General features: G+C 42.4%; 1 protein-coding gene across 1 annotated transcript in view; it reads left to right on the top strand.

Moving 5' to 3' along the window:
- CCDC138 (coiled-coil domain containing 138) overlaps nt 1-24,020 on the top strand; it is a 105,575-nt gene that overhangs the window by 37,900 nt on the left and 43,655 nt on the right. Inside the window, exons 7-8 of the mRNA XM_073614809.1 lie at nt 17,322-17,441; nt 21,946-22,023. Coding sequence (XP_073470910.1) covers nt 17,322-17,441; nt 21,946-22,023 — 198 coding nt within the window. The remainder of the gene's footprint in view (nt 1-17,321; nt 17,442-21,945; nt 22,024-24,020) is intronic.

Raw genomic sequence — 24,020 nt, forward strand, 5'->3', positions numbered from 1 at the left:
TCCAGGCGGTCATAAAAAAAAAAAAAAAAAAAAAAACCCAGAACAACTTTTAAAGAACTGCAGGCCTCAGTTGCCTCAGTTAAAGGGATTGTAAAGGCAGAAGTTTTTTTCTATCTTAATGCATTCTATGCATTAAGATAAAAATCCTTCTGTGTGCAGCAGCCCCCCTCAGTCCCCCTAACACTTACCTGAGGTCCCTCTCTGCCCAGCGATGTCCATGAGTGTCTTAGCCATCCTGATTGGCTGAGACACAACAGTGGTGCCATTGCCTCCCGCTGCTGTCATTTAAAATCAACCAGCCAATCGGGGGAGAAGAAAGAGGGCTGGGCCAGGTCGGGCTCCATCTCTGGATGGACACGGGTAGCTGTGACTTGGCTTGGGTGCCCCCATAGCAAGCTGCTTGCTGTGCGGGCACCCAACAGGAAGAAAGGGTCAGAAGAGCTGAAGAGGGACTCCAGAACAGGAGGATCCGAGCTGCTCTGTGCAAAACCACTGCAACAGAGCAGGTAAGTATAAAATGTTTATTATTTTTATAGGAAAAAAATGAGACTTTACAATCATGTTAAAGCGGGCCTTCAGTCGTTCTTTTTTCAACTTTCTATCTATTAAATCCTCTGCCCTTGTTGTTTTAACTTTGGATAGTAAAACTTTCTTGTCTGGTAAAAAGCCTAGGTTTATGACATCATGCACAGCTCTCTTTCTCACTCTCCTGAGAGTTTGCCAGGTAGGGAGGGGAGATGAGTCATGGGAGGGCCAATGAAAGCTGCCGGGCTGCAGAGCTGGAGGTGTGTGTGTGTGTAAATCCAGGAAGTGAACAGGCAGCAGCTTCAGCTGTCCACAGTTAAAATAGATTCAGCCAGTCTTAGTGGAGGGAGATTTCTGCAGCATATTTGGCAAATACAGAATCACAGTATACTGTATATACTCGAGTATAAGTCGTTCCGAGTATAAGTCGAGGCCCTAATTTACCACAAAAAAATGGGAAAAACTTAGTGACCCGAGTATAAGACGAGGGTGAGAAATGCACAGCTACTGTAAGTGGAAAAGAGGGTCAACAATGCCCATTTGCAGCCTCACTGTGCCCATTTGCATGCCTCACTGTGCCCAATTGCATGCCTCACTGTGCCCATTTGCAGCCATAGGTCCCCCGAACTTCAAACTCGGTAGTTAAGGGTTCCTAGATGCCCCCTAGCTGCAGCCATAATTTGGGGTCTCTGAACCCAAATGGTCCCGAAATGACACTGCTGCAGATGGACACAGTTGACCGAATTTGGGGCACCGTATCTCCAGGGCACTTAGTGCTAGGAACCCCAAATTTGGTGTGCAAACTCAGTGGAACTAGCACCATAAAATATCCAAAGCTGAGGTTTCTAGCACTAAGTGTCCCCGAGATACAGGGCCCCAAAAATCAGTTCAGAAAATGACAAGCACTTTTCTGCAGCAGAGAATGACATTTTCCGAACTGACTTTGGGGCCCCGTATCTTGGGGCCACTTGGTCCTAGGAACCCCAGCTTTGGATATGTTATGGTACGAGTTCCACTGGGTTTGCACACCAAATTTGGGGTTCCTAGCACCTAGTGGCCCTGAGATACGTGGCCCCAAAGTCAGTTCAGAAAATGTCAAGCATTTTCTGTAACAGAATGACATTTTCCGAACCGATTTTGGGGCCCCGTATCTTGTGGCCACTTAGTGCTAGGAACCCCAGCTTTGGATATGTTATGGTACCAGTTCCACTGGGTTTGCACACCAAATTTATGGTTCCTAGCACAAAGTGGCCCTGAGATACGGGGCCCCAAAATCAGTTTGGAAAATGAATTTTTGTTGCTGCAGAAAAGTGCTTGACTCAAGTATAAGTCGAGGGGGGCACTTTCAGCACAAAAAAATGTGCTGAAAAACTCGACTTATACGGTATATAAAATAATATGCAAAGTGGTTGGAGGGAAGCTTCAGAATGGCAAAGATGATTTTTTTTTTTTTTTTTTTTTTTACAAATTATGTGAGCAGACTGTAGTTCCTCTTTAAGATCAGTGTTCATGATTCAACAATAAGAAAGAGACTGAGCTGGCCGTAGTCAGGACAGTGATTCCCCGCCACTGGAGAACAGCAGATGTGCCTTCCCTGGGCGACTGGGCTGTCGAGGTGGATTAGATAAGAGATCTGGAGCGCCTGTTGGCGCAGGAAGCGGGGAAGGAGGAACAATTTTCCATCACCTGGACCGCGTGGGCAATGTTCTGTTACTCTGACGACTTTTCTGTATGGGTCAGGGATGCCCCATCACCGACTACAGGCTAGCCATCCTGGGGTGCTTCCCACTTTCTTCATCATCCCCTACTTCTTTTCACAGCGTCTTTCCCATCCCTCTCTATACATACTTCTCTTTCTGTTTTGAACCAGTCTCTTAAGCATATGAACAAAGGCCATATACCCAGATTAGTTTAACTACATCAATACTTCATATAAGTGAGCAACAAAAGGTCCCAACAGTATATCAGGAAGAGGGAGATCCCTCTGATAATACCAATACGCAAAACCATATGAGTAAACATATGTTGGATCCCACGCATATAACATACTTCCCATATGTCTAAAGGCCTTTGTTTACAATATATTTCGTTGTTTAACCAGAGACTTTATGTCAAACTGTATACACCTGCTCATCTATGGTATAGATATATACCATTGCTTTTTGCACAATGCATGTAATCACGTATTGTAAAAGTACAATGTAGCGAACTTTCTCTTTCTGTTATATCTCCTTTTTTTATTATGTTTTTTTGTCTCTGAAATAAACTAAGATTGAAAAGAAAGAGACTGAGCAAAAATGGCATCCATGGGAGAGTTTCGAGGCAAAAAGCCACTGCTGACCAAAAAGAACACAAAGGCTCGTCGCGCATTTACCAAAAAACATCTTGATTATCCCCAAGACTTTTGGGCAATTATTCTGTGGACTGATGAGGCAAAAATTAAAGTTTTTGGAAGGTGTGCGTCTCATTACATCTGACATAAAACTAATACAACATTTCATAAAAATAACATCGTACCAACAGTCAGAAATGGTGGTAGTAGTGTGATGGTTTGCGGCTGCTTTGCAGCTTCAGGACCTGGACAACCTGCTATAATTTTTGGAACCATCAATTCTGCTCTGTACCAGAAAATCCTAAAGGAGAATGTCCGGCCATCCGTTTGTGACCTCAAGTGCACTTGGGTTATGCAGCAGAGCAATGATCCGAAACACAACAGCAAGTCCACCTCTGAATGGCTAAAAAACAAAACAAAATTAAGGTTTTGGAGTGGCCAAAGTCCAGACTTAAATCCGATTGAGATGCTGTGGCATGACCTTAACCACTTCCCGACCGCCGCACGACTATGTACGTCCTAAGTTTGAACGGGGATATCGTTGTTATGGCAGCAGCTAGCTGCCATAACCCCGGTATCCCCGTTTTCGTGCGGCGGCCGGCTTTCAGATAAAAGTGGTCCCTGCGGAGGATTCGCCGCGAGATCACTTTTATCGGTGGCGGGAGAGGGGCCCCCCCTCCTCCCGCCGTGATCCAGTGCCCTCCGCCGCTTACCGGAGCCGTCGGTAGCGGCGGAGGCGATCGCGTCCTCTGCCGTGGTGTGTGTAGAGACGAGTGAGGCCAAGATGGCGCTCACTCGTCTCCATGACACTGCTGGGCGGAAGCGACGTCAAAACGTCACTTCCGTTCACGCCTCTTAAAGGCATATTTTTTCAAATGTCATTTTTCTAAATGACTTTTTTTTTTTTTTATTGCATTTTAGTGTAAATATGAGATCTGAGGTCTTTTTGACCCCAGATCTCATATTTAAGAGGTCCTGCCATGCTTTTTTCTATTACAAGGGATGTTTACATTCCTTGTAATAGAAATAAAAGTGACACAATTTTTTTTTTTTTTTAAAAGTGTAAAAATAAAAAAAAATATTGTAAAATAAAAAAAAAATTTTTTTAAAACCCCCCTGTCCCGACGAGCTCGCGCACAGAAGCGAACGCATACGCGAGTAGCGCCCGCATATGGAAACGGTGGTCAAACCACACATGTGAGGTATTGCCACGACCGGTAGAGCGAGAGCAATCATTCTAGCCCTAGACCTCCTCTGTAGCGCAAAATATGCAACCTGTAGAATTTTTTAAACGTCGCCTATGGAGATTTTTGAGGGTAAAAGTTTGACGCCATTCCACGAGCGGGCGCAATTTTCAAGCATGACATGTTGGGTATCAATTAACTCGGCGTAACATTATATTTCACAATATTAAAAAAAATTGGGATAACTTTACTGTTGTTTTATTTTTTATTCAAAAAAGTGAATTTTTTCCAAAAAAAGTGCGCTTATAAGACCGCTGCGCAAATACGGTGCAAAAAAAAGTATTGCAATGACCGCCATTGTATTCTCTAGGGTGTTAGAAGAAAAACCATATATAATGTTTGGGGGTTCTAAGTAATTTTCTAGCAGAAAAACCTGTTTTAAACATGTAAACACCTAAAATCCAAAACGAGGCTGGTCTTAAAGTGGTTAAATAGGCTGTTTATGCTCAAAAAACCTCCAATGTATCTGAATAAAACAATTCTGCAAGAGTGGGCCACAATTCCTCCACAGCGATGGGAAAGACTCATTGCCAGTTATCGCAAACGCTTGAGTGCAGTTGTTGCCACCAAGGGTGGCACAACCAGTTTTTAGGATTAGGGGGCAATTATTTTTTTACATAGGGCCAGGCAGGTTTGGACCGCTTTTTTGCCTTAATAAATTAAATCCTATTTAAAAACCTACATTTTTCTATTTTCTCAGGTTATCTTTGTGTAATATTATTTTTTTGATAATCTGAATCATTTTAAGTGTGACAAATATACAAACAAAATAAAAAAATCAAACATCATACTTTTTCACAGCACTGTATGCAAGCATCATTTTTTATTTTTTTGTTCTTTTGAGATTACACTCTGGCAATGTTACTGTTTTTGGTAATTTTCAGCAGATGGCATAGGTTATTAGTCACCTGCTATGGAGAAATTACCGTATTTACTATTGCAGACCTAGCCAAGCAAGCACACTGCAATCGGGTACAATCTGATAATTGCATGATAAGTTATACATCAATCTTGATTTACATCCTCGTATAGAATCCAGTATTAAAAATTGAATGAGGTTGGATAAACTGGATATTTTTTTTTGAATGGAAACAAACTGTATGAGAATGTTGTACATAATATTCTCTTGGGGCCAGTTCACACCATAGAAACGCAGTCCGAATGCGTTTCAGATGCTTTTCTGCATGCGTATTTTTGATGCAGTCCAGTTCAATCCCCCCCCCCCTTTTTTTTCTTATTCTTAAATAAGGACGTGTGTTCCAGTGCATTTTTGATGTGTTTTACAGCGTTCCAGTGCAGGAAAAATGCAGCATTTTCTACTTTTTCTTTTCTGTAACTGGAACTGCAAGTACTGGTGTGATTTGTGCCATTGAAAACCATGTAACCTACTTTTCCATGCATTTTTGATGCCGAAAAAAACGCACTGGACTGCATGTGGTGTGTACTGGTCCTAAGGCATTAAGTGTCAGTGCACAAAGTCTTGTGTGTGGTAAGCTTACACACTGTGTGTGTGTGTGTGTGTGTGTGTGTGTGTGTGTGTGTGTGTGTGTATATACCCTGTTTCCCCGAAAATAAGACCTAGCGTGATTGTCGGTAATGGCTGCAATATAAGCCCTACCCCCCAAATAAGCCCTAGTTAAAGTCCTTGTAGGTCTTATTCTCAGGGTAGGGCTTGTGTGTGTATGTGTATATATATATATATATATATATATATATATATATATATATATATATATATATATATATATATATATATATATATATATATATATATAATTTTACCATTTTTCTTTCTGATAGGGCTGTTCTGTATTATTTTTGTGTGTTCAGTGTATTTAATAAAATACAGCACATAAATATTCAGATTGTGATATCCATCGCAGCATAGAAACGGAGACTGGGTTTTTTTTTTTTTTTTTTTTTTCATCTACTCTTTTCATGTACAAAACAAAGAAAAACACCCAGCACAAATGTGTCTAAGCTATTAATCATAATAATGGTTTTATGTTTTGTTCATTGATTAGGTGTGCTTATCAAAGTTTTATGTTTTGCCCTGCTTGCTGATATCCTAAGAAAAATCTTGATGTCGTCTATGTTATCTATCACCTGTCTTTAGTTCATTCAATAATTTTTCACATTTTATCTCTTACTGGAAACTTTTTATGGATTTTCAGTCTTAATAATTATTTGAGCAAGGCTGTGTTTCCATGGTGTGACTCCCAGCTTTGGTAACAATTCTTCAATAAATCACATCAAAAAGAGTTTTTGTACCATATGTCCCAAAATAAAAGTTATGTCATTTTCCAGTGCAAAGATCTTGAAACACTTTCAGAAATAAATCAAATTGCACAGCGCCTCTAAATATTTCCACATTGGTATGTCTTGCAAAGAACATGTGATCTATTAGCTGTTTATGTAGTGCAATACATGGCGTCCTGTGGACTGACAGTGGTGGGTTTTGGACTTGAAAGTCGGCACACTGCCTTTTCCTGCCAGGGATATAAAAGTGAGGCGATGCAAATTAGAACTAGTGCTTGGTTTACAGAAATGGATAACTCAAAAGCAGGAATTGCTGAAATTGAGCCATGTATGCCCAGACTATAGGGAGGGATTGCATACATGATAGCCTTTTGAATAACAGCAATGTCTATTTGTACTTGTTTGATACTTGGCGTACACGTTGAACTTGAGCTGGGATTTCAATTCAATTATATACATTAATGCAGTGCTGTGTGTCCAGAATAAATATGAAATAATTATTTAAATAAAATGTTCTGTGAATGTTCTGTTTCCTAACAACCAATAAAAAAAAAAAAAAAATTCATATGAAATACGTAGTGAAAGTTTATAAGTCTTGTGTAGTCCTAATATCAAAGTGCATTATTAAGTGTCCTCTTGTGAATAAATGGATCCAAACAAGTGCTTAATCAATGCTCTGTGAGCTTGAAATCTACTGGGTGGCACCATAGATACTCAATACTGTAAAAATGGTAAAGGGTGCCACATCCCATAACTGAAATAGCAATTGACTGAATAGAGAAAAGCTATGGACTTTATAGGCATCCCAAGGATCAAAATGTTAAAGCAAAGTGTAACCTCCACTCATTTGACTCCCCCCCCCCCCGCCCCTCCAGTGCCACATTTGACACCTTTCGGGGGGGGGGGTTGGGGGATATGTTCCCACTTCTGGGAGCCACAGGCACGGCTGTTGACGTCACCGCTCGGCTCCCTCCTCCTTCCCTTGCCGTCGGACTAGTAGGAGAGAGGAGCGGAGTCTCGCGCATGCGCAGTAGGGTTCCCAGGGTGAGGCTGTAAGGCTACACTGCCGGGTTCCCTTACGCACAATGGTGGCGGCAGCACCCGACAGCTGATGGAAACATCAGCTGTGGTGCCGACATGGCTGGACTCCAGGAAATGTAAGTGTCCCATTATTAAAAGCCAGCAGCTGTAGTATGTGTAGCTGCTGGCTTTTAATTTTTGCAGCAGTGGGCGGACCTCCGATTTAATATAAATCATACAGCTTTTATTAGGTACTAAACGTAAAACCAATTAATATTGTTTCACATAGTTGTGGAAGGAAGAACCCCCCTCCCCCATATGATGCAAGATGAATTCTTATTCTTCAATTTTATTCACGGTTCTATTACATTTCGAGTGTGTTAATGTGGCAGTGGGGAAGTTAAGGGTGTTTATACTGTATATATTTATTATATTTACTATTCACCATTTTTAGCTCCAATGGTGTGACGCGGGGGTGGACTGATTATTTGTTTTAGGTCATATCTGCCATAAGTTGGTTTATTTTGATGCTTTAGATATTATTATAATAATATAATTAGAGGTCGACCGATATATCGGCCGATATTTGGTGTTTTTTACTTAATCGGCATCGGCCGATTGTGCTGATAAAAAAAGTCGATCTAGCTTCAGCACGACTTGCAAAAGACTTCTGTAATAGAAGTCAGTGCAAGTTGCCTGTGTGAAGAGACTTCTCCCCCTCTCTGGGCAGCCTGCCAAATCTGATAAAAAGAACCTGAAGGATACAATGTTTACACTTATAAATGAACTGAGCTGGTGTGTAGAAGCTCTCAGTTTAACCATTTAAAGACTAAATCTTTTCTGACACTTGTTGCTTACAAGTAAAAATCCTGTATTTTCTGCTAGAAAATCACTTAGAACCCCCAAACATTATATATATATATATATATATATATATATATATATATATATATATATATATATATATATATATATATATATATATATAATATTTTTTTTTTAGCAGAGACCCTAGGGAATAGAATAGCGGTTGTTGCAATATTTTATGTGACGGTATTTGCGCAGTGGTCTTTCAAATGCAATTTTTAAAAGAAAAATACACTAATAAATTTAAAAAAAAACTAAGCAGTAAAGTTAGCCCATTTTTTTTCATCCAGAAGTTTTGATTACCTGTTTTTGTGTATTTAATATTTAAGAGAGGTGTTTTTTTATATTTTTTTTAATCTAAATTCTACATACAAGTGAACTGATTGGAGGTTTGTTTTGTTTAATAAATGTTTAAATGTAAAAAATTTTCCGTATCGCTGAAGGTTGCTTTCACACTGGAGCGGGCATGCGTTGACGGTAAAACTCTGCTAGTTTTAGCGGCTCTTTACCATCATTTTAGCGGCGCTATTCGGCTGCTAGCAGGGCGCTTATAACCCATCTAGCGGCCGAGGAAGGAGTTAAATGCGCCCCTGAAGAAACACTTTGCAGGCATTTCAATGGGCAGGAGTGTTGGAGCAGCGGTATACACCGCTCCAAAGATGCTGCTTGCAGGACTTTTTCTTTCTCGAACATCACGGGACACAGAGCCACAGTAATTACTGATGGGTTATATAGGTATCACTGGTGATTGGACACTGGCACACCCTATCAGGAAGTTCAACCCCCTATATAATCCCTCCCCCTTGCAGGGATACCTCAGTTTTTAAGCCAGTGTCTTAGGTGATGGACGTGTAAAGATGTCCTGTGCTGAGCTCCAAAGGGAATATCCTAAGATCCTATACTGGGGCAAGCCAGGCGAACCGGATCCATTCAAAGTGTCTTTTCATGGCCGAATTGAATGGTACCCGGGCCTCGTGTCCGAAGAAACGAGGTTTTACCCGTAATGCTTCTCTTTTTAGAGAGCTGGACCCCGCAGATCAGAAAATGGCTTTAAACTTCCTAATTTCTGGCGAGGTGCTTTACGGTCCCAGAACTGTTGGATCCCCCTACTGATGGGGGCCCCAGTCTCTGACGGTTTTTTCAAACGGAGCCCACCGTGAGAGGTGAAGATTGGGTCTGTGTAAACGGCACCCTGCGGCTGGATAAGGTAAGAGGAGATTCCACAGAATTTTTGAGTTCTAGTGGCTTTTCTCCTTTAAGGTAAATGCATGCTATGCCTATTGTGACCACCGGGGGCTGCCAAGAGCACAAACCTACACATGCTGAATGTCTGTCTCAGGTGTTGTAATCGCTGTGTATGTCCCAGCGTATCAAGCAGGCTGCAAGCAGGTAAGGTGGATGGGGGGATTTCTCATGTTTGAATGTTCCCCCCCCCAGGCTAGAGAGGGGCCACAGGGGTCTAGAAAGTGGTTATACCACCCGGGCTCTGTGGCCTAATGGCCACCATCTCTGAAGATAGCCGTTCAGGCAAATCTTGTTACCAGTCTCCCTCCTTCCCCCCCCCCCCATCCCCAGCCTTTTCTCCAGAGCATGACAGGAGAGTCGGCAGTGCGGGAAGCGCTCGTTTTTTTCAAAACTCGAGGGGGGGGGGCGGTAGAGGAGGGGGCGGGATGTCAGCACAGAGTGTTTAGACTCCCACTCAGGCCAGCTGCAGGCTATTAAAGGCACTCTGTACAGGTGCACTCAGCCTTCTGAGAGACACAGAGCTGACGGTCGCATGTAAGGTGGGACACAGGCATTCTCCTAGGCAGCATTTACTGAAGTAACACCAGACTGAGCATTGGGTAGCAAGGCTTTTAGCCAGACTACATCGCTCAGCGGACAGTGTTCATTTGTATACCTCACACCTTGTTGCTTTGCACTATGGGTAGAAGAGGTTCAAGCACCCCAGGAACCAGAGACACTAGGGGATCTCGTTCAGGTTCTGAGGGCCCCCTGTCGGCAGCATCCTTCCCCCCTAAAGATGGGCCAGGGACGGCTAGCCAGGGAGAGCCATCGGGGTCAGGGGCTACACCTGCTTCTGGCACTTCAGCCCCTGTATATATTACACAGGAGGTTTTTTCCTCAACCATTAATGGTCTAGAGGAAAGATTAATGGCCGTGATTACGTCTTCACTCAGTGGAAGAAAACGCACTAGGCTTTCCTCTGTTCCCCAAGACCCTCAGACAGAGGAGCTCTGGGATAAAGGAGATGAATCCCTTTCAGAGGATCGGGATGGGATGGATGATTCCTCTTCGGAGGATTCAGGTGGAGAGGGACCCTCTGCGACTTCCCAAGAGGAGAAAGTCTTAGTGCAGATCCTCACTGGATTGGTCCGCTCCACATTTAAGTTGCCCATACCTGAAACTGCTAAAGAATCCTCTTCTGCTTTGGGGTCACTGAAACCTTTCCAAGCAGCACATGCTTTTCCTGTTCATACTTTACTTGAAAAGCTTATTTATTCTGAGTGGGATCACCCAGACAAACGTTTTTTTCCGCCGAGAAAGTTTTCAACACTTTATCCGATGGAAGAAAAGTTTATTAAAATGTGGGGAATACCAGCTATTGATGCCGCCATTTCCTCCATAAATAATAGCCTGACTTGTCCTGTAGACAATGCTCAGATGCTCAGGGATCCTGTAGATAAAAGGATGGAATCCCTATTGAAGGATGTTTTCTCCTTAGCAGGATCAGTGGCCCAACCTGCAATAGCAGCGATTGGAGTCTGTCAATACTTAAGAGACCATGTTAAGCAGGTCATCAAAGTATTACCTGAACAGCAGGCCCAGGGGTTTGCTAACCTTCCAGCGGCCTTATGCTTTGTGGTTGACGCCATTAGAGATTCTATCGTGCAAACCTCCCGTCTTTCACTGGGGTTGGTGCATATACGTAGAATCCTATGGTTGAAAAATTGGTCAGCCGAAGCACCATGTAAGAAGCTACTGGCTGGGTTTCCATTTCGTGGTGCAAGGTTGTTTGGAGAGGACTTGGATAAATATATCAAGAGAATCTCTTGTGGGAAAAGCACTCTCTTACCTGTCAAGAAGAAGAGTAAGCGTCCCTCTTTCAAACGGACTCTTTCCCCAGCGCCGGGGGCTTCAGCCTCCAGGCAGTCTCGACGGCCGCCTCCATCGGGGTCCAGAGACAAGAGTCAACCCCAGGGACAAAAGAAGTCCTGGGGAAAGAAGCCTACTAGGCAAAACACTAAGACCTCTGCATGAGGGGGCGCCCCCGCTCACTCGAGTGGGGGGAAGACTGCGACAATTCTCAGAGCTCTGGCAGGAGGACTTCCAGGACAGATGGGTAGTCTCCACGGTAACCTTAGGGTACAAGCTGGAGTTTCAGGAATTCCCTTCTCCTCGGTTCCTCAGATCAAATGTTCCCAGAGACCCAGAGAAGAAGCAGTCGCTCCTTCTAGCGTTAGAGCGACTTTTGTCGCAGGAGGTCATTATGATAGTTCCCGCAAAGGACCAGGGATTGGGCTTCTATTCCAACCTTTTTACGGTCCAAAAGCCAAATGGGGATGTCAGGCCCATTTTGGACTTAAGGGATCTGAACCGATTCCTAAGGATTCAATCCTTCCGCATGGAATCAATTCGAACAGTAGTTCCCACCCTGCAGGGAGGAGAATTTCTGGCATCAATAGACATCAGAGATGCATATCTGCATGTGCCCATTTTTCCTGCTCATCAGAAGTTTCTGCGCTTCGAAGTAGGAGGGCGCCATTTCCAGTTTATGGCTCTGCCCTTTGGGATAGCCACTGCACCTCGAGTGTTCACAAAGATCTTGGCTCCTCCTCTGGCCAGATTAAGGGCTCAGGGTATAGCTGTCATAGCATACCTAGACGACCTGCTCTTGATAGACCAGTCGGTAGCCTCTTTGAATGGAAACTTGAGGACCACGGTCAGGTATCTAGAACACCTGGGTTGGATCCTCAACTTAGAAAAGTCTTTCCTAAAACCAGTAAGAAGACTGGAATATTTAGGTCTGATTATACATACAAGCCAGGAGAAAATATTTCTACCCCAGGCAAAGATCACTGCTTTGAGAGAGCTGATTCTGACAGTAAGGACCAAGAAGGGTCCCTCAGTCCGCCTTTGTATGAGGCTACTAGGGAAGATGGTGTCTTCATTCGAAGCAGTTCCCTATGCTCAGTTTCACTCAAGAATGCTGCAACACAGTATTCTGTCGACCTGGAACAAGAAGGTTCAGGCATTAGACTTTCCGATGCACCTGTTGCATGCGGTGCGTCAGAGCCTCAATTGGTGGCTCATACCCGAAAACCTGCAGAAGGGGAAATCCTTTCTACCGGTTACATGGACGGTGGTAACAACAGATGCCAGTCTGTCAGGTTGGGGAGCAGTTCTGGAACAGGCTGCGGTCCAAGGAGTATGGTCCAAGACAGAGAGGACCTTACCCATCAACATTCTGGAGATCCGGGCGATACATCTAGCTCTAAAAGCCTGGACTATCAGGCTACAGGGTTGTCCGGTCAGGATCCAGTCCGACAATGCCACAGCAGTGGCTTATGTCAATCATCAGGGAGCCGAGCTGCTCAAAAAGAGGTGAACCAGATCTTAGTCTGGGCAGAGATGCATGTGCCATGCATATCGGCAGTTTTCATCCCGGGAATAGAGAATTGGCAGGCGGACTATCTAAGTCGCCAGCAGTTACTTCCAGGGGAATGGTCTCTGCATCCCGACGTCTTTTGGGCCATATGCCAAAGATGGGGGGTTCCAGATGTAGATCTCTTTGCATCCCGATTCAACAAAAAGATAGACAGATTTGTGGCAAGGACAAAAGATCCTCTTGCATGCGGGACGGATGCGTTGGTGATTCCGTGGCATCGGTTCTCACTGATTTACGCATTCCCGCCTATTCTGCTACTACCACGACTCCTTCGCAGGATCAGGCAGGAAAGGAAGTCGGTACTTCTGGTGGCCCCCGCTTGGCCCAGAAGGACTTGGTATGCAGAAATAGTAAGGATGACGGTAGGTTCCCCGTGGACACTACCGGAACGCCCAGACCTGTTATCTCAAGGTCCAGTGTTCCATCCTGCCTTACAAACGCTAAATTTGACGGTTTGGCTATTGAGACCCACGTTCTGAAGAGTCGTGGGCTCTCAGGTCCTGTCATATCTACCTTGATTAATGCAAGGAAGCCAGCTTCCAGGATGATTTATCATAGAGTCTGGAAAGCTTATATAACCTGGTGTGAATCCAGAGGTTGGCATCCCAGGAGATATGTCATAGGTAGAATCCTTGATTTTCTACAGATGGGATTAGAGATGAAGCTGGCCTTGAGTACCATCAAGGGCCAGGTCTCTGCTTTATCAGTATTATTTCAGCGGCCACTTGCTTCACATTCTTTGGTCCGAAACTTTATGCAGGGGGTGATGCGTCTTAATCCTCCGGTTAAAGCACCCCTAAACCCCTGGGACTTGAATTTGGTCCTGGCTGTGTTACAGAAACGGCCTTTTGAACCAATAAGTCAGATTCCTTTGGTCTTGTTGACAAGGAAATTAATTTTTCTGGTGGCCATCTCTTCTGCTAGAAGAGTATCAGAATTAGCAGCTCTTTCCTGTAAGGAGCCTTATTTGATTATACACAAGGATAGAGTGGTACTACGCCCTCATCCTAGTTTTTTACCGAAGGTGGTTTCTGATTTTCATTTAAACCAAGACATTGTTCTACCTTCCTTTTTTCCAGATCCCTGTTCTCCGGAAGAGAGATCTCTACATTCGTTGGATGTAGTAAGAGCAGTTAAGGCCTATCTAGGGGCAACTACTCAGATCCGCAAGACGGATGTTTTGTTTGTGCTGCCAGAGGGTCCCAATAGAGGACAGGCAGCGTCAAAAGCTACCATTTCTAAATGGATTCGACAGTTGATCATTCAAGCTTACGGTTTGAAACAGAAGATTCCTCCGTTTCAGATCAGGGCACATTCCACAAGGGCTATTATTGCTTCTTGGGCAGTGCATCACCGGGCCTCTATGGCTCAAATCTGCAAGGCCGCAACCTGGTCTTCAGTTCATACATTCACCAGATTCTATCAGGTGGATGTGAGAAGGCATGAGGATATCGCCTTTGGGCGTAGTGTGCTGCAGGCAGCGGTACAGGGTCCTCAGGTCTGATTGCACCCTACTTGGTCGTGGTTCCCCCCCCTCAGGTAGCATTGCTCTGGGACATCCCATCAGTAATTACTGTGGCTCTGTGTCCCGTGATGTTCGAGAAAGAAAATAGGATTTTTTAAAACAGCTTACCTGTAAAATCCTTTTCTTTCGAAGGACATCACGGGACACAGAGGTCCCACCCCTCTTCTAATACACTATATTGCTTGGCTACAAAACTGAGGTATCCCTGCAAGGGGGAGGGATTATATAGGGGGTTGAACTTCCTGATAGGGTGTGCCAGTGTCCAATCACCAGTGATACCTATATAACCCATCAGTAATTACTGTGGCTCTGTGTCCCGTGATGTCCTTCGAAAGAAAAGGATTTTACAGGTAAGCTGTTTTAAAAAATCCTATTTTTTTAACATCCTGCCAGCACATCGCCTCAGTGTGAAAGCACTCGGGATATTACACTGAGACTGCAGGGGAGCCGTTTGACAGGCACTTTACAGGCGCTATTTTTATCCCAAAAGCGCCTGAAAAATGCCCCATTGTAAAAGGGGTCTAACTGTTAGAATTTATGAGATGAAGGTAAAAAAAAAAAAAAAAAATCGGCCTAATATATCGGCCCAAAAAAATCGGCATCACATATCGGCCATCGGCCACCGCGATTTGTAAATATCGGCATCGGCCAGAGAGAAACCCATATCGGTCGACCTCTAAATATAATATAATTATATATTTGACAATATTCAGGCCTGGTGATTAAAGCGGAACTTCATCCAAAAGGGCAAGTTGCGCTTCTCTGGCTCCGCCGCCCCCCGCCCCCCCCCCCCCCCAATGGCTTTTTGAATACCTTTTCATTTTTTTGGCTGCTGCCTTCTGGAACATGTCACAGGTCCCAGAATGCTACAGGACCATTCACAAAGCACAGTGTAGCTTCGTCGGCACCAGCTGATCGTTCGTTACACTAGCTAAATGCCAGTCTGCCTTTTTTTAAACAAGGCAGTGTCATTCTGTCAGTACAGAAGACATGGATGTTGTGTTTCTGTAAAGCAGGAACATCGATCTATGTATTCCCCTAGCAAAAGCACTTCCCCACTACACAAACATTAGCTAGGCACACAGTTAACCCTTTAAATGCCACGGATGTTGACCCTTTGCCTGCCAGTGACAGTAGTGCAGTGACAGTGCATATTTTTAGCACTGATCACTGTAATAATGTCACTAGTCCCCAAAAAAGTGTCAGGTGTCCAATTTGTCCACCTCAATATCGCAGTCCCGCTATAAGTTGCTGATCGTCGCCATTACTAGTAAAAAAAAAAAAAATATATATATATCCCATAATTTGCAGACGCTATAACTGTTGCGCAAACCAATAAATATACGCTTATTGGGATTTTTTTTTCCCAAAAATATGTAGCAGAATACATGTTGGCCTAAATTGATGAAGAAATTACACTTTTTTACTTTTTATTTTTTTGGATATGTTTTAGACCAGACAGTAAAAAAAAGTGTTTTGTGTGTTTTTTTTTTAATTGTTGGTCGTTCTTTGCTTACAGCGCAAAAAATAAAAACTGCAGAGGTGATCAAATACCACCAAAAGAAAGCATTATTTTTTTGGGGAAAAAAAGGTACAGTGTTGCACGACTGCCTGGTTGTCAGTTAAAGTAATGCAGTGCCGTATCACAAAAAATGGTCTGGTCAGGAAGGGGAGTAAACATTCCGTAGGTGACGTGGTTAAAGTCAGCAGCTACAAATACTGTAGCTATTAGGCCTTGTTCACACCATGTGCAGACACGTTAGTTTTTCTGTGCGCGTTCTGCAAGGGCACAAAAAAAAAATGTTCTCTATGTGCCCTGTTCAAACTACCACACTGGTATCGCATGTGGATTTTTTTTGCGCAGGAATCTTCAACACGTATCTAGTTTTCTGCACCGAAAAAACCTGAAGTGATGTCAACACGGCACATAACTGACTTGTATGAATACTGATGTCAACGTGCATAAAGTCTCACTGAAATACGCATGAAAAGTGATGTGAAACCGATGATTCTGCACTCACAGGTGGCTGGGGAAGTATGATAAAGGTGACGACCCCATGGCTGGGATTAGGGTTTAGAGACTGGTATCACGATAGTTCTGCTTAGCATGACAATACACAGTTTTTATTTTCTGTGTCTTTTCTTGGACGGATTTCAACCATGAGGCTGCAAAAAGCCGAATCAATATGCTAAGGATCCTATCAAGTATCATACTGATAGATTACTTATGGTACTGATATTTTCTTTAAGATCTCTTTAAGCGGTAAAGGTAAAAAATACCTCTGTTCCAAAAATCCAACGCCTGCAAAGTCCCACGCCAGCATCTTCTCCCTGGCTTTTTCTAGGTGCCAGTCTTCGACTGTTTTGCTTGGCCCAGTGCAGGATAACATCACTAGCACGCACGTGTAGGAGTGCAGTCAATCCTAGCACACAGCCAGTGTGCTGAAATGTACACTGAACTGCTCATGTGCAGTTCAGTGTACATTAACAAAGACATTGCATTTATCTCCGCAATAAATACTGTGCCTGTTCCCAGTTTATCATTTTCCAACTTTCGTTCCACGTTTATATGTTAGTGTGGTGGGTTTTTTTTTTTTTTTTTTTTGTTTTTTTAACTATCCAGGCTTTTTATTACAAAACACTGATGTGGGTTTTATATAATTTATTCCTTTGTAAACTGTGTTCTGAATTTTGATTTGCTTTATTTTTTTATCATGCTTGTAAAAAAAAAAAGTTATACATAACTGAACATAAACAGATCTGTAAAAAGGAAGTGTGTAAAAAGTCAAGTTGAAATTCTTTGTTTAGCAAATATTCTGAATTAAATCTTCTTTTTTCAGTTAAAGCCATCTCTCACACGTGTTTATCTTTGCTTTATAGCAGCATGATGCAGAGGTAAAACATCTGTCAGAAGCTCTTAAAGAGAAGATTAAAGAAAACAAAAGGCTAAAATCCTCTTTCGACACCTTGAAGGAAATGAACGATGCATTAAAAAAACAGGCAAGAAACGGCCTCTGTTTATAATACTTATGATCCGATGAATAAACTCTGACCCACTAATCATTACATTACAGGTCAGAACAAGATAAGATGATCAGAAACCTTTCTGAGTATGGTTTACACACTGTGGACTAAAAACCTGGTTCTCTTTATTGGTGTTTCACGCTCTGGTTATGCTGTGCTTTAGTTGTTGTCATTGGTGTACATAGGATAACTGTAAATTCTATAACCCTAGAAAAAATGTTCTTTCTATAGGGAGACTACACAGTTGTTTTTTTTTTTTTTTTGGGGGGGGGGGTAAAAATATTCAAAAAAGACCTGTTTGTAGCCCATCCTTCTCACCATGTTATTGACTAGTAGTCTGAAAAATGATAGAGCTTGATTCCCATTGTGAAATAGGAGAATACTTTTTATCTTGATATGCTGTGATGTAGTTGAAGGGCCTGGGCACAGGCACAGGCACAAGGATATCAAAGCCCTATCCAGTTTATTGCAGAGGAGGTACAATAGTTAATTTAGACATTCTAATGACCCCTGGTTTTAAACTACTTCTGCTGTTTAACAGAAAGTTCATCATTTAAAGAACTGCCGTTGCTGGTCTACTTTTGAAAATGCTAGTTGACAGGCTGTCACGTTGATGCATTTTTCTTCAATGCTCTCTGAGTAACTAAAATAACACAAATATAGAGATAAGGATTTTTTTTCAAAACAGAGCCAGTAATGTCAGCCCCCATTGTTCTCTCATGACAGTCCCATTATGCAGGAAAGAAAATCGCTTGATTCCCCCACCAACACAGTCAGTTTTGATGGGAAAATCCCTCCCGCAGAGCCATTGAGTTCTCCTGCCGAGGAGGGGAGGGAGAAGCCATCCCTGCTGGGAGAACAGGGGTTAATCACATGTAAAATCTGACAGGATGGCTGTACCCAAGTTGATTGATCGATCAGCTTGGGTACATTCAGCCTGCCCATACGTGAATCGAAATGTCTATGGCCGCCCTAAAAAGCAGTTATATATGAACTTCCTATATTTTTACAAAACTGTATTTTTTGTTGTTTTGGATAGAGTAGGGAAGGATTAAAACTCCTGTTATGTTTTTAATTTCTGCCTTTGTCTTCACAAATTATATTCACCCTCTCTTGGTGACCATGCTTACTGAGACAGAAAATGATGGGAAACCCAAAATGTATGAGTTGTACCAAGAACAAGGGCTGAAGGTATATCTTCCAGTAGGAACACCTGATTTAGTGACAGATGTCTAAGAGTGGGATTCAGCTCACTTTTTAGAGGTTTCCTCTCACTTTAATGCCAGTTTCACACAGGCTTCAGCTTGTATAAAAGCAGTGTAAACATCAACATTTGCAGAGCTTTCAGCAAACTTTGTTGAAGCTTTTAAAGTACCAATAAAGCCTTGAAGCTTGTTGAAAGTCTGCTGAAACCTGCTACAAGCTTGTTTAAAGTGGGAGTCCGGCGACCAATCTTCTTCTTTTTTTTTTTTTTTTTTTTTTTTTAGGTCATTGAGACACTTTGCTAATCCCAAAATAATACTCACAGTTTGGGTGTAATATTTCCGCCTCTGTTTTCGTACTGAAGAATAACTTTAAAAATGTGATTCTGGCTGTTTCCATCTTGCTTGTGGGCATGTGAAGCCCACAAGCATTGATTTCCTGGGTACGTTGAATGCTGTTCATTCACAGCTTGTTCACAAGCATGATCATTGTTCCCGCACTGAATCTTGGGAAGCCTGACACTAAGCTCCCAGGAGGCAGTGCGGCGCCGGGGAAAGGCAATAAACACGCCTACTCCCATGGGAGGAGAGACAGGAAGTGCCACAATATAAAGGTAATTACAGCGATAAAAAAAAATTTTGTGCGGCATTTGAACATCTATGCAATTAACTGAAGGGGGTAAGATTAAGTTAAAAATTTGAGTGGAACCCCGCTTTAAAGTGGCAAGTCAGCACTGCCATTACGATCTGTGTTCATAATTTATTAACTGAAACTGAATGTTGCTTCAACAAAGTTTGCTGAAATATGTACAAATGCTTTATCAAAGCTTGCTGTTTACACTGCTCTTATACAAGCTGAACATTCAGTTTGTAAATATTGAACACAGATCCTAATGGGATTGCTGATTACCGCTTCAGGAGTTTAATGGTATTTTAAAAGCTTCCCCAAAACTTTCTAAAAGCTCTGAAAATGATTTGTCAATGTTCACTGTTCACACTGCTCTTATACAAGCTGAAGCCCATATGAAACAGACCTCTGTTGTGCAGCCAGTACAAAAAGTTAAGGGGAAACTCCCCAACAGGGTTTTAACCTCTACTCCTATCCAAATCCAAAAATGGAAAAAAAAAGTTGTGGCTGTACATACACTTTAATAATGGTGTTTGTGACATAACAGTTTAAATAAAATGTTTTTGTGCCAATCTAGGTAGGCGGCACACGTGGTAAGTGATGTTTTGAGACTGTTATGGTAAATCAGAGTTTAACTTCTTCCTGCCCATGCTATAGCCAAAAGACGGCTACAGCGCGGTCTTCCAGTTCCGAGAGGACATCCATGGACGTTTTCCCAGAACCTACCTCATGTGCACCCCCTGGGGCACGCATCCAGCACGCTCCGTGACAGCTGTGTACTTCAGACACAGCTTATTACAGATCATGGTAAAGGGCCAATCACAGCAGCCTTTTACCATGTGATCAGCTGTGTCCAGTCACAGTTGATTACATGCAAACAGACTTGTCGGTTATCTGCAGTTCTTGCCTCACACGCTGTGTCTGTGTGAGGAATGGACAGCCGATACCCGGCAAGGCTGTCAGTACTTATCAGTTCAGCCACATCAGTGCAGCTCATCGGTGCCCATCATGGCCAATTAGTACAGCCACATCAGTGCAGCTTCTTCAGCACATATCAGTGAAAAAGAAACATTACTTATTTGCAAAATGTTGTAACCAAATTTTTAATTTATTTTTTCCAAAGTTTTCTGTCTTCTTTTTTAATTTGTTTAGCAAAAGATAAAAACCCCAGTTGTGGTTAAATGCCACTAAAAGAAAGCTCTATGTAAAAAAAAAAAAAAAAAGATAAAAATTTCATATGGGTACAACGCAGTGTTAATTTTGGCAGCACATTTCGATTTAGTTTGAGCTTTAGTCTTAGGACTAATATGGCATTTTAGTTTTAGTCCAATTTTAGTCTTCTGCAATTGTTTTAGTCATAGTCTTTGACTAAAATGCCACTTTAGTTTTAGTCCCATTTTAGTCATCGTATTTTAGTCGACTAAAATCTCCAGTACATTTTAGTCAAAATAATTTTAGTCAACTAAAATCGAATGTGTTTGGTTAAATTGTAACACATTATTTAAGCATTTCTCTGGATTTTCCAAACTCCTATATACTCATTATATACTCCTGAAGTAAAAAAAACGAATGTTATTATTTATGGTGTTAAAGTTTGAACAAACTCACAGACACAGCTCTGTGAAAACTGGAAGTTGCCATATTTATCGGCGTATAACACGCACCCTAATTTTAGGAGGGAAGTTTCAGGAAAAAAACTTTCCACAGGTCCCCCATCCTCTGCACAGTACACAGCCCCCCACAATACACAACCCCCCACCCTCTGCACAGTACACCCCCCCACAATACACAACCCCCCACCCTCTGCACAGTACACCCCCCCACAATACCCCCCTCTGCACTCCCAGGAGACCCCCAGTCTCCTGGGACAGCACTGCCAGCGTACTGTAAAGTTAAGAATAAATCACTGCCAGCGCTTTCTCATACACCGCTCCTCCTTTGCAGTCCTTTATCCAGTAAGAAGGACGAAAATAGTATATGACTAAGAGGAGTCACATGGTTCTGTTCAGTGATGTCTTTGGCTCCTACACAAATAGATATAAATACATACTAAGAGGGACCTGAGAAAAACCTATGACCTCTGAACTGCTCCATCAGAAGAGGTAAAACTATGAGGTGATGGGGAATTCTGCACTGTGCCTACACAACAACTGAATGACCTCCTGGGAAAAGCCACAAGGCACCATTTTGAAAGTATGAATGCATGCACCATTTTAACCTTCAATTTCAGCGTGCAGTTTAAAAAAAAAAAAAAAAGCTGTCCATGCGTTTCAATTTCCATGAATAATGCTGCTACCTTTTAAAGCTTATTTCCCCTTGGGTGGTTCACCCTCTAAATTTCTATTGGAGATCATTATACCAGAACTAAAACTGATGGATTTTGGTTATCGCCAAAACAGGAGGTAAAAGGAAATCTTTTGTTGGGGATGACTAATAGGGAATGTCCTTACTTTTTCCAATTTGCAGAAAACTGTAGTGTGTGACTGTACTTATAATTAAGTGACTAAACTTGTTCTTGTTGTAAGTTATGTTTAGATGTAGGAAAGGTCCCACGCCATTTGGTATTGTTTATTGAGAGAGTGGCACCATGTTGCTTCCCTCTGCAGAATAAAATCTTGCATTCTGTAATGTGTTCTCTGTATCTTTGCAGCTGAATGAAGTAAGTGAGCAAAACAAGAAATTGGAAATTCAAGCTAGAAAAGTGCAGTCGCGCCTGGAAAATTTGCAAGTAAGTTTTATAACCGTTAATTATAGCTGACACTTCCTGTGAAGAAACTACATATCCCAAAATGGGTCTCTTACCAATGGTGCACATAAGAACTAAATAGCTACTTAGTGACCATCCACAATTTTTTTTTTTTTTACAAATAACGTGGTGTTTTATTTGAAAAATAATTGAAACACACATGGTATACATATTACATCATTACAATTTTACAATATGTGGAAACAACTGAAAGGGTGTGGTCCGATTACATGTCGTACATAATTTAAACATACCGCGTTCTGTTATTATGGGATACATATTGAATGCGGGTACACACATATCTTGGATACAAGGTCTGTAAATAACCTGGCACAGGAGCCATACTATAATGAGTCACTAGATATTTCTGTGCACGTATCTGCATTTCCCAGCCACGTATCCCAAATCCTACCATATTTAGCAGGGCATTTCCTATGAACGTATATATCGTTTTTTTGTATGGCAAGACCTGGCTGACTGCTGAGATCCATTCCTGAAGCGTCAGTGGCGTGATTTGCAGCCATTTCCTCGCTATAAGTAACCTAGCTGTGAACAATACCTCTTGTAGGAAAATTTTGTGGAATTTGTCCGAGTCAGGGTCAGGGAATATTCCCAGCAAGCATTGTTTCGGACATAGCGTCAGAGGAGATCCCATCTCATCATGTATGAACTTAACTATTTGGGACCAATAATCCTGTATCACCGGGCACGTCCAAAGAAGATGGAAGAAAGTTCTAGAGTCGCTATTACACCTAGGGCATAGTGGGTTCTGGTTAGGTTTAAATTTAGCCAGTCTATTGGGGGTTAAATATGATCTATGCATAATATACAGTTGTGTGGCGCGATCAGATAGTTTAGTAGACAACTTTTTATTAGTACTCAATGCATCCTCCCATTCGTCATCCTCCAACTCCCCCACGTCCCGGGCCCTTCGCTCCTTTAGATTATATGCTAAAGTGGTTGCGGAAGGTCGGAGTAGAGAACTATAGAACATAGATATAAGTTTGCAGGAGTCTTGGCTTGTTATAGTACATATAACATCAAGGCACTCTACATTAGGGGATTCATCTCTAAACTGTGTTTAGAGGGCGTGGCGGAGCTGGAGGTACCGAAAATGCATCGAATTGGGAAGATGAAATTCTCCCTTGAGTTGTTGAAATGATTTAAGTACACTATCACAATAGACGTCAGATAAATATCTTATTCCCTGGTTCAGCCATATACTAAAATCGGGGATAGTTAGTAGTTCTTGCAAGTCAGGGTTGTCCCATAGTGGTGTGTGACAATGCGTAGGTGGTATTTTCAGTTTGCGGCCTATTACCTCCCATATTTTCCAATGATGATACAATAAACTTTTACATCCTCCCAGCTGCCCAGTTCCCTTACGGGCTTTAAGAAGAATTTGGAAGGGGTGTGTTAGTCCCCGGGCATGAGGGGAACATACCAAGGTTAGGTATCGCTCTTTGTCCTGTTTATCTAAAAAGAAAAAATGAGACAACTGCGTAGCCAGGTAGTACATGTTGAAATCTGGCAGCGCCGCACCCCCCAGCTCAGTAGGGTTCTTAAGTGCTTGCCAGGACAATTTATGTCTTGTCGCTCCCCATACGAAGGCGTTAAGAAAGGCTTCTATAGACTTGAAGAGCCTAAGGGGTATATAAGCTGGAGCGTGCCATAAGATGTACAAGAATTTGGGGAGGAGAACCATCTTGATAAGATTTATCTGACCCATAATCCCCAGTGGTAGTTTGGCCCATGTTTGCGTTTTAGCCTTTAAACTTGCTATCAGGGGTTCTATATTGAGCCTGACATATTCTTCTGGTGCACGAGTTATTACTACACCGAGATATGTCATGGAACTAACCCTAAGGAGAGGGGACGAGGCCATCATATCAGTGGGAACGCTAATATCAATGGGGAGAATCAAAGATTTGTCCCAATTGATCTTTAAGCCGGAATATTTACCTAAGTTTTGAATAAGC

The sequence above is a fragment of the Aquarana catesbeiana genome, linkage group LG02, assembly GCF_042186555.1.
Source record: "Aquarana catesbeiana isolate 2022-GZ linkage group LG02, ASM4218655v1, whole genome shotgun sequence".
In the NCBI taxonomy this organism is placed as follows: Eukaryota; Metazoa; Chordata; class Amphibia; order Anura; family Ranidae; genus Aquarana; species Aquarana catesbeiana.